The 12,191-nt window shown below is 37.7% G+C and overlaps 1 protein-coding gene across 1 annotated transcript in view; it reads right to left on the bottom strand.

Moving 5' to 3' along the window:
- Nucleotides 1-12,191, bottom strand: part of LOC307010858 (CUB and sushi domain-containing protein 1) — a 605,591-nt gene that overhangs the window by 176,100 nt on the left and 417,300 nt on the right. The window contains exons 13-18 of the mRNA XM_079635929.1: nucleotides 11,202-11,384; nucleotides 10,064-10,390; nucleotides 6,656-6,850; nucleotides 6,419-6,557; nucleotides 5,997-6,184; nucleotides 907-1,095 (exon numbers count right to left, since the gene is read on the bottom strand). Coding sequence (XP_079492055.1) covers nucleotides 907-1,095; nucleotides 5,997-6,184; nucleotides 6,419-6,557; nucleotides 6,656-6,850; nucleotides 10,064-10,390; nucleotides 11,202-11,384 — 1,221 coding nt within the window. The remainder of the gene's footprint in view (nucleotides 1-906; nucleotides 1,096-5,996; nucleotides 6,185-6,418; nucleotides 6,558-6,655; nucleotides 6,851-10,063; nucleotides 10,391-11,201; nucleotides 11,385-12,191) is intronic.

Raw genomic sequence — 12,191 nt, 5'->3', positions numbered from 1 at the left:
AAGACCCTTTACTTGATTTAAATGTAAATCAGATGACTGTACTGTAAGTCAAGTAGTCAATTTGCATATCAAATTTAATACGGTAGGCTTTATAGGGTCAATATAGTACATTGATCTGAATTTTATAATGGCTCCGAATGCGTCTCATTTAATCAGAATTTTCAGAATAATCAGAAGTCTGAGCTATCCATTTAATAATAACACATCAGTCTGACAGTAAGGAAATGTGTAATCTTTCATGAGCATGTATTTACATTCCCGCAAACAAATGGGGAGTATCTGTCCTGTCTGTAATGAAGGTCAGGCTCTGATGAGAGACCATCAGGCAGAATCAGTCTGTTAAAGCAAATGCTGATAGGACGCAGATACAAGAGGACATTGGGAATTCTGTAACACACAGGCAACAGCCTGATTGCTCTTACTGGAAAACACTTTGTTTACTTTCAATCCCTGCAATCGGGAAACAAATAAGATAAACAGCTTTATAGAGCTCTCTCCTGTAGGTATCTGGCTAAGGACTTCCATTATTTGTTCCCGCTTCCCTGTCCCACCCCCCAACGTTTAAGGTTATCTATAAAACAGTGCACGCCAGTCACCTCTCCTCTCATCAAAAATGTATGAACTCAAATCTCGGAGGAGTGTTAAGAAGACTTGCCCTTTCGCCTCAGATAAAAATGTAATGCAGCCCAGCAGGGCTAGTTTATGGACCGGACCAGTGCCCTAAGGCCCCAGATTGTCAAGGGGCTCCAAAGTCTCCACCAAAGGGAACTGGAGACCTGGGTGCTCAAAGCATGCAGTGCAAGCTGACACCAGCGTCCAATTTTTAGACTGTTTTTACATTAGGTGGTTGGGTGGAGCTGTTCCTCTTGTACATGACCAGAAATTGGTCTACCGAGAATTGCTTACCGTCACAGCTAGGCAGCGCATGGTTCCACTGATGGTTCCTCTCACACACAATGGGCTCCTCATCGCTCAGAGTATAGCCTTGATCGCAGCCGAACGTCACTCTTGAGCCGATGGCAAAATTGTTCCCGTGCCGTTTCCCATTCACCGGGATCCCTGGATCTAAACAGGAATCTGTTTCCATCATAATGCCTGTGAGGAAGGAACAAAACAAAATATTTAATTTCACCTCCAAGGTCTAAATTGAAAGGAGGATGGTGTCGGAAGCATTTTATACAGTATAAATCAGCAGATATCAGTCCCCCTGTGGTTACCTTCCTTCAACCAATACATTTTCATTTCTACTTCCTTTTTTATATATATATTGAAGACCATTCGGAATAACTGACAGCACTTTTTTGAGGAATTTCTCCACTTGTCAATTTCCAAAGCATTTGGCTCCATTATGTGGCCACAGATAAACCTCTGATAGCTGTCTAAAAAGTCTGAAAAATGAGAACACTTTGACACTTTGAATGAGTTTCATATATATCAGGCGTAATGCCAGAGGTAATTTATTGGGAGTCATGAATATCGTTTGAGAATCATCTCATGCTCCCTCCTGCCCACATTTCTCATTTTTCTGTCTCTATTGCAGCACATTACATTATAATAAAGATGTTAAATTACTGCTAAAAAAGAGCAACTAGAGACTATTTGTCATGTCATTTGGTTTTATAAAGATATTATTTGCATTTTTCACTTAGGCTCATGGGGAAAAAAAAGTGATAACATTTAATTTTACACACAGATATATTTGTATAGTTGCAACAATACAAAACAAGCAGGGAAATTGATATATGCTATATTTCTAACAGGCAGTGCTTGATTTGATATAGTCTTTAAACATTATTCAACCCCCATTGCAAATCAGGTTTATTGGCCAAATTTACAGACTTTCAGCTGTTTGCAACTAACAAATAAAACAAAACTAACTGAAATAGCTCAACACAACAAATGATTCAAGTGGTTTCCCAAAATTCAACTGAAAATGCAGCTTTAAATGTAGCCTGGGTTTCCCCAGACTGCCTTTGCACAGCGCGATTTTATTCACGCTGAAAGGCAGTCTGGAAACCATGGACCTGATTTTCGCCTCGTTTAGGGAACCAATCACAGAACGGGGAGGAAGCAGCAAGACGATGACGACGTCTTTGCGACACAACTAAGCAGTTTGTTTATATCTATGGAGTCAACATGGCAGCAGACGCGAAGCTACCTTTTGATGCAGCCTTATATATTGTTCTAAGTAGTTTAGATCGCAATTTTATTTAGAAAAAAGAGCAGCGTTTGGCGTTAAACCATTTCTCTACATACGTCATCTGGTATAATGGAAACGATTGGCTATGAGCTACGTACAGGCGCATTTGATAGACATTCTTAGCACCCAATAAACGGCGCCGGCGCATTCGTAAACCACGCCTCAAATACGAGAAAATGCACATGTGGTTCCCAGACCCAAGTCTCAACGAGAATTGGGTCTGGCGTTAGCCAGGCTAGCTTTAATGACTTCTGCAGACTCAAAATGATTTAACCCCTTCATGGCAAGCATCTTTAGTACTTAGCAGAACACCCTTTTGCTGTTATGACCTGCTGCAAACGGGATGTATAACCAGACACCAGCTTCTGGCAGAGTTTCTGAGGAATCTAAGCCCATTCATCATGAGCGATGACCTCCAGTTCACTAATATTATTGGTTTGCGTGTGACAACACCCTTCTTCAAATCTCACCAGAGATTTTCTATGGGGTTCAATTCAGGTGACTGTGATGGTCACTGTATAATCTTTGGTCATGGGAATTTGAGGTATTATAGGGATCATTGTCTTGTTGGAAGTTTCATCTTCACTGATGGCATGACGTTTTCTGCTAGGATTTCCTGATACTTCAATAAATCCATCTTGCCTTCCACACGCTGCAGGTTTCCAGTGCCAGAGGATGCAAAGCAGCCGCAGAGCATCACGAGCCACCAACGTGCTCAACTGTAGGCAGAGTGTTCTTTCAGCATATGCTTCATTCTTCTTCCTCCAGACATACCGCTGATCCAGAGGGCCCGAAAAGTTCCAGTTTTGTTTCATCGTTCCACAGAACAGAATTTTTTTATTTTGTTTCAAAACTTTTGTGGTTTATTTATATGATTTTTCTTGTACTTTTGGGTCAGTAGTGGTGTACGTCTTGGAGTTCTGGCATGGAAACCGCATTGTGTTTAGTACGCGCCTTACTGTGCAAGCTGAAACCTCAGTGTCTGTTGACACCAAGTCTTGCTTAAGGTCTTTTGCAGTCACTCAAGGGATTTTCTGAACCTGCCTTCTCATAAACCTGGTTGCAGCAGTCCTTTTTTTGCCCCGTCCAGATAGTGTAACCACTGTCCTTTTAACTTTGAACTTGAGAACTATGTTTCCAACAGCGTCAGAAACATTTAGTACCTTCACTATCTTTTTGTATCCTGTTTTGTGAAGGCGATGATATCTTCTCTTAACCTTTCGCCATATTTCTAACATACAGTCAAATGTGACACTCAAGCCAGTTCCTAGCCAGTTCAGATATTCCATGTGTTCTAGCTCTAACTAATGAAGCCCTTGCTTAGTTCCATCAGGTGTGTTTGAGACAACACCTGTTTTGCAGATTTGTGCTGTTGTGAGGGAGTCTATTCAGGGGGTTGAATAATTTTGAGACTGCAAAAGTCATTAAAAGTTGCATTTTCAGTTGAATTTGGGGAAATAACCACTTGAAACATTTGTTGTGTTGAGCTATTTCAAATACTTGTGTTTGATTACTTCATTGCAAACAGCTGAAAGTCTGTAAATATTGCCAATAAACCCAATTTGCAATGGAGGTTGCATAATATTGATTACAACTGTAAAAAAAAAAAAAGGAAAAAAAAGAGTGTATTTAACAGCCCAAACAACACAGCAAGAAAGCGGGGGCACAACAAAACCTGATTTCAAAATACACTCATTCATCCTTCCTCTAATTTCAAAGAGATTAATGAGTAAACTATACAACGACTTTCCTTTTCTATTGGTCATGGACAGTAATCCTGGTTGCTACTCCTCATAACTGACAACTAAAATGTCAAACGTGGCAGTAACCAATGGCATTTTAACTTAAACCATACATGGATTATAATAATAATAAAAATAATAAAAAATACTAATTTGCATTTCTTATGCAATTTCTAAGTCTACATGAAAAAAAATATTTAGCAATTCATTTTACTGTTACCTTTATCACAATTTAAACATTGAATAAAATAATTTACACTGTTTCTATTTATTAGCCCATTTGAAAAGTATTTTCAGTTTTGTTTCATTTTTGTTTTAGCAAGGAATATTCCTTTCTGTTCATTTACAGATTTACAGTCTGTCATGATGTGATCATTATTATAAAACACTACTCTATATATTAATTTTATATATAAATTCTTCTTTTTTTTTTGTTTACAATAAATTGAAACATTTTTTTTTTATTAAATGGGAAGTCACCCACCCACAGTCAATTATGCTAGGATGTATAATTTCAGTTTACATGTCCGAGCATAACTTTGAGGTGAGGGATCAGGGATGCAGTAGATTGTAAAAAGCAAAATAATTTCTACAGTGTGGTCTATAAGTAGATTTCAGATGATTATATTAAACTATGTACCTCTCCCATTTAAATTCACATAAATTAATTACTATGTTGTAATTAATAAACTAATGCCATTTAAGAAAATGTATCTAGTTTCATATTATTTTTTTTGTTTCAATATTATAATGTTATTTGTTTATGTTTTGGTTTAATTTAATCTGTTAATTAAGAAAGAAGGGTAAATTGCATTGGTCATAAAGGCTGTGGAAATGGATTGAATGGCAATGTTGGGAGATGAAGGGGTCAGTGATGATTTTTGACAGCTTCATAAGATTGTTTGTAATATTTTGTTTTGTAGAATTTTTCATTAATCAATTATCTGGATTTAAATAGATAAGAAGAAACAAAGAACGTTGTGTGGAATGAAGTGCATAACGAAACACAAACTCACAACAATGTTAGTGCGGCTTTTGGAAACATCCGAAACAACTGACACTGACCACATAGGATCACATGACTACATTAAAGGAATATTCCACCACTGGCAAGATGGGCTTTTAATAAAACTTATCTGTCTATGTAGTAGAAAGTTGTTGAAAGCCAGGAGCTGTACACATTTATTTTTTTCCAGATGACACATTTTGAGGACTTTAGCTGACAAATAAAACTGGGAGATCTGGGTGTAGGTAACATGGAGAAAGAGTTTGCATTGTTCAATTACTGTACAGTACGTATACTACTGACATTGCAACCATAAAAAGCTGGTTAAGAATATGTTAACTTGTCTTTTAACAGTTTTAAGATGAAAGTAACATTTAAATGTTTGTAAAAAAATTACACTTAACTATAAATTTGACATATACAGTGATCAAAATGATTTATGCAAGTGGAGGTTTATCCGTTTTCCGATAATGACAGGATGCCCAATGAGGTTTACAATTTATTTTTACATATCCCTAAAATAGATTTAAAATTCGATTTCAGCTTGATCTGGTCTAATCCCTTTAAACCAGTTGACAATAACAACAAGAGCATTAAAACAAGCTTTTAACAATTATCATTGGTCTATCTGTTGAGCCTGCATAAACAACAAACAGTCCTTGAGTCAGCGGGACATTAAACTTTAATCGCACTCTGAAGCAGAGTTTATAAACCCACCACCACCAACAAACATATTCAAAAAGAAAACAAACGTTATGTTCATATGTTTAATTATTCACAGAGGTTCCTCGCCTCTCTTAAAGTTGTCTACTGCCTCTGGATGTTGATATTTGTCACGTGATGCTATCACACGTTAGTTTCCTCAAAATATTTTTTAGACAACTACAAAACTATAATCTAATTATAACCCTGGCGAAACCGTTCCAATTACATTACATGCACCAGAGAGCATGTCCCGCCGAAATTTGCGCAAAATTGCAGAACCGCCCACTGTGGAGCATGAAAACCCAATATCCATGCATTTAAGTCACTGCAGATGCTGACTCACTCTCGTAGCGGATCTGGAATCCTTCGCTGGAGCGGCTGTTGTCAGTGGTAAAGAGCAGGTACATGTAATTGCTGGTGCTGATGAGGAAGTGAGGGGCTTGAGTGCCGTGGTACTCGCCAATCAGCGGCGACGAATTGGAGAGCCCGTCCCGAATTTCCAGCGTGTCGTAATTAACCTCCGTCTGAAACCTACACAGAAAAATAAAAAAAAAGGAAAAAGAATGAGCAGAACGTCTGCTTATGACCTAGGTCTTTAGCAGAATTACTCTAATGAGGGAGATTAAACTGGAAGGTTAACAAGCGAAATTGTAGGAGCGAAAAACTGCGCTGAAGAGACGCCGGTCAAGGTTTCCAGAAATGGGACAGGGGGGTGGGTGTCTTGGGGTTTCATGTGCTCTGAATTCCCAAAAAATAAATCAATACCTGTCAAAAGATATCTTGATGGCATGATCCTTTCTGGCTTCAATCACCCATTCACAGTTAAGGGAGTCTTTGTAGTATCCTGGCCAGCCAGGGGACAGTAAGACTCCCATGGGAGCCGTTAGATGTCCGCCACATGGAGCTGGGACAGTGAGAGTGCAGAAAAATAGAATGTCAACAAAAGCCCATCTTACAAATCCCAGCAGCACCTTCAGAAAGCGAAGTAGAGCAAAGTCTCACCTTCACAACGGGGAACGGCTGCGTTCCACACCACGTTTCCATCCTGGATGACACAGGTGATGGATTTGGATCCGTGTGTCTTGATGAAGCCCTCGTCACATGTGAAGAGCACTGAGCTGCCCAGTAAGAAGTGCTCTCCAAAACGCTGCCCGTTGATGGGAATGCCAGGGTCGTGACATTCATTTTGGCCAAACGCTACAGAAACGGGATGAAAGTATAATCAGTGCTGAAGCATATTTAATTCCAGGTCCTGCCTGTCCTTGTCTGTCAGCACTTAACATGCATTATAAGAGTACCTAACCTTCAATTAAGTAAACTATAATTATCTTAAAGATGAACTAATGCAACCAATATTACTCAGAATGCCCAGTCTCATAAGGGTTGTGTAAGGACTGTGTACGTACAATATAACCTCATTTTGGAGAATCACACGTGCAAAAACAATGCTAACAACCATGATACCACTAAACCTAATTCATATATCACTAATCTTTGTATGTTATCATGTGTTTAAATGATGCCATCATGTAGAGACAAAACCAATACGTTAAAAATATTTCAAATTCAAATAAGCTTGGATGATTGTCCAGTATGGCTGAATTCAGAACGGAAACAGACTGCAATGACTGGTATGATCAAAGCTAATATATATGGGAAGACACTCTCATGGCAACTCATAATAATTTATACAAGATGAAATTGCATGATAATGTACGAGTTTATGCTATCATCATCTTAGATTTATATGGTTTGGATAAGTAGTTGGGCTTAATGTTTAGCTTTAAGTTTGGGTTAACAGATGCTTTAATCAAAAGTGATTTAAAGTACATTACATTCAAGGTTTACATTTAATCAGTTCATGCATGCCCTAGGAATCGAACTCATGACCTTGGCACTGCAAGCATCATGTTTTACTGTCTGAGCTAAAGGAATTTTTACAGCTTCACCAACTTTTGCGAATGGGTTGGACACCACAAAATACAAGGCATAAAGGTAATAATATTAATTTACATGAATCCACCCACTATCAAAAATGCACTCCGGTAATATTTAACCCTCTTTCCATAAAGCCTGGTATATCTTTAGATGTTATAATGTCAAGATATGTACCATTACATTTGCCATTACAGTACAATTACATAAGTTCAATTGTTCTGTATTTTCATTTTCTCTATTTGAACAGCTATGAAGTAGTTCCAGGTTGTTGTTTGTAGAACTAGTCAAAGTAACAAAGTAACTAGTAACAGTGGCTTGATTGACTGTTGAATTAGTAATGACTATGAAAACAGTTCTAGATGAGCACCACAATCTGAAACAAATCTTGAGATAAACCAAATGCCACCATGGTAGAAGTGTAATAATATACTCTAGATAGTTGAATTATTTAAAAGCAATGCAAATATTTAATGCACACTCCACTTTGTGTCAAGGCAGCATTGCAATCCTGCAGGGTGTGCATACATTTTCATAATTTAATTCAATAATTTCTTATAGTAATGGAAAAATGTATTTCTCACTTTATATTAACAGGTACAATTTCTCATGAAAAATAAATCCGAATCTCATGGAAAGCCACAGACGTTGAGGCGTTGCATGTCGGCAAATAGCATTCAGTCGCATCACAGCCCTCGTAACCCTCTATAGTGGTTTGAGACACACTCCGATTTCGTCAAATCTGTTTTCCCTTAACTCAACTCTGCAGACAGCTCACATATGTGTTGCACATGCATCACAGATGTCAGTGTGGAAGCTTCAATTATTCAATATGTGCACTCGCAGAAGCAGAGAATCCTGCCAAAGCTATTTTAGTGTTTTCATTTTGGTGAACACATCTGTCTACGAAGCCCCTGTGGAAGTGTGATGGCTAATGCATGGAGACCTTGCGGCCAGGGCTTAGGGCATGTACGCAAGCTCTACCCCATTCCCCAATGACAGCCTCATTGTTCTTACGACCGCTCCTGACAGTTGCTCCAGCGCCACTCCAGCGGAAACATGTCTACTTCTTTCTGAGACAATGACACACCATTACCGAAGCAGCACTTGTGAGATATCAAACAACACAATCCACTGACACTGACATCGCCTGCAACTTCTGGTTCCATCTACCCCAAAATTTTGTTCCCACGTAGGAGAGCCAACACAGATCACGGTTCCAGTTTCACCAATTCACTAAAAGTCTGTATGTCTGTTTTCAACTATTATGTTCACTGACTCGAGTCATCTCCAAAGGCATTCTAACTGTCTGTCATAACTATTGTTAAAATGCATGATACATTACAGCTGTATGTATGCTTGGCAGATGCCCTTTTAATCTAAAGCATGTGTTTCCTGGGAATGAAACCTTGACTATTGCTAGGACACACTGTACCAGTTAAGCTACAGAAACACTACATTGGTATCAAAGCAACGTTGCAGAGAGGAGAAAGCTACTAAATCCAATGTATTTTTGTTTCAAGAACGTATTTCAGAAAATACGTCCAATGTTTGCCATAACAACTTACTGTTTTACAACTTACTGTTTTCAAGTACTTACTTCTGATGTGGTCACCTCAAGCAGCTTCACAAGTTAGCTTAAAAAATTAACTGGCTAGTTAGCTTAATTTTTAATGACAAGCTGGAGGAAGGCTCTCCATTTCATTGTGTGCAATGAGATATGATGCAGCCATAGGAGAAAAAAATATATATATATTTTTATTTTTTATTTTTTTATTATTAAATATTTTAACTAAATGTGAACAGAAATGAACAAAAATGTGTTTTAGCATTTTGGTGTTGGTGCACTGCTACCTTTGTCCACAATGACACTGTACTAAAACCCAGTAAGCTGCCAACATATGAGCGTACCAAAAAGAAGGCAGCATATTAAGATATTAAGAAGATATATATATATTAGTACAGTGTCATTGTGGACAAGGATTATCAAAGCAGTGCACCAACACCAACATGCTAAAACACTTAAATATAAGCTAATCTCAGTGGAAATCATATTTCTCAATAATTTTTATAAAACCTAATAAACAATTAAACTCATAACTCTTGCTATGCATGACTACATTTGGTTTGTGAGTTTGTGACATTTTGGTATGCCCCCATTTAACTAAATAAGAGCTAAACTTGCATGACTGAAAATAGCTGCCCGAGTGCATTCACAAGATGGCCGCCAAGTGAACTGACTTGCCTTGTAAGGGACTTTGTTATATTCCAGTTTAATATGCGGATATATTGCTTTATAAACAATTTTTGGGATGATTTCCCTGAAAAGTGGAAACAATGTGGTTCTGTGGCGTTATCAAACATTAATCCCAACCAGCCCAACACAGCTACACTATTTGTACTCTTAGTAGTACAGAAATTGCACACTTTGCCTTTAAAAATAATGCACATCACAAAAATATATATTGCATTTACTTGTGTAGGTGATATTAAACCCCTTTCCCGTATTCGAGTGGTCTGACTGGAACTCCAAGCGCATTATATGACCATTACTAGCGATTTGCGAGGGTACATCCTTCCCAGAGAATGTTCCAAATGTGGTGGGCTCCGGCATCCCATCGTCCTTCACAATGAGATAGTCAAACTGGGGCTCCATCTCAAAATCGCTGAAAATGAGATGGATCCGATTGCCTGGCTCGGCTATAATGAGCCACACACAGTTCATGTTGCTTCCGTATTCCTCTGGGTAGTTTGGCGAGAGGATGATGCCTGACGGAGTGGTGAAATTGAAGAAGCAGGAGACTGTGGAGATGAAGACAAATATATATAATTCCATTACAAAGGTCACAATATTTATTTTAGTTCAAAATGGATGTTACCAGGAATGCTATTTTGTCTCAAAAAAAAAAAAAAAAAAGATGAGATGAAAGATAGTTCACATAGACCATGATAATGAGTTCTTTGCATGGTGCAGAAATGATGACATGTCAAGGAATTGGTTCTAAGTATGAGATTTGTCATGAAAACAGAAAACAAAAACAAAACATCCATTCAAAAGGTTTTCATTTTAACAACAAAACACATTAACAAGGCACTGCTTCCTCTTATCGCTGTACTTAAGAAAAAAATGCAACCGCATGACAGTATTATCTCAGATTGTGGGGTGACTTCACTACAGTGCCTATGTTTGTGAATGTATTAACTGGTACAGTGTGACATTGTGTATTTAAATCAAGTTTAAAGTCAGTAAAATAAATTTATTTTCAGTGACAAGCACCTTATTTAAATGTAAATTTAGATTATTATATTGATAGATATCATATAATATTTTTTGTAGATCAGGCATACATGTCGATCTACAAACAAACACAACATTTGTTTTGCATTCCCCCAGTTATTGAAGAGGAACAGTAACATGTTCCAGAAACAGAAATATGATAATTGACCTCTCATACAGCAAACCTGGGAATTGCCAGCATGGACGGATGCCATTCGGCTTCATATCCGTCCCTAATCTAGATGTCATGCTTTTACAGCGACGATACATTAATCATTCTAAATGGCAACATGTTAATTATAACCATGCATTTCAGAAAAAAAAAAAAACTCTTACAGACGCAGCTGGGTTTGTTTCCAGACCACTGGTTATTTTGCTGGCATGATATTGTCCTCTCGCCAACCAATTCAAAAGCAGCCTGACACTCAAAGGTCAGCACATCACCGTGTAAAAAACGCTCTCCAGTTCGCTTTCCATATGCAGGGATGCCTGGGTCTCCACAGCCACCTTTCTCAATTTCTGGGGAAAAAAGGGGTACATGATTTATTTTATTTAAATACTGTATGTTGTTTTTAGTCTGGCCATTACTATGGATGTTGTTCTGAGATGCCATATGATGAGTCTAATGCAGTGCTTTTGCTCTAGAACTTGGATTTGACCTTGAGCATCAAGTGCCGACCCAACAATGTACCACTTATTTATTGTGCAGAAGTAAACAAAGGGTCCTTACTGATATGTATTAATATTAACATGAACTACATACATCCAACAACAGGGCTCCGAACAGGATCAAGAAACAAAAACAAAAATTGGAAACGAACAACATTTACAGGAACATAAACAAAAACTAAATCAAGCTTATATTTTCTGACCAGAAACGCTTTTTTTAAATTAACATTAACCAGTTAATAACGTTATTTTAAGATTTTCATTTTGCAGTCAACCAATCATGAATTCAAACGCTATGGCCTATGCAAATGTGACGTGATACAACATGACTGAAATACCTGCGCTCAGTTGTCAATTCTTCCTACGTGTATGTAAGTTGCAAGGCAATGTGTTGGCATTAGCGGTTGGATCGCAGGAGTATAGTCGATGATATGGCATCCAGGGTGGTGTGTTTTGAAACCAGCAAAAATTGCAGGTTAGTGTAAACATATATATGTATATAAATATATATATATATATATATATATATATATATATATATATATATATATATATAAATATATATATATATTTTATTTTTTTTGACCAGTATTTGTTCTGATCAAAAAGTTTCCATAATGGTGTTACAGAAGGAACACATGAACAAAAATGTTCGGA

The sequence above is a fragment of the Phoxinus phoxinus genome, assembly GCF_949152265.1.
Source record: "Phoxinus phoxinus genome assembly, chromosome: 14".
NCBI classification, from domain to species: Eukaryota; Metazoa; Chordata; class Actinopteri; order Cypriniformes; family Leuciscidae; genus Phoxinus; species Phoxinus phoxinus.
This window is presented reverse-complemented; position numbering and strand designations above follow the sequence as displayed.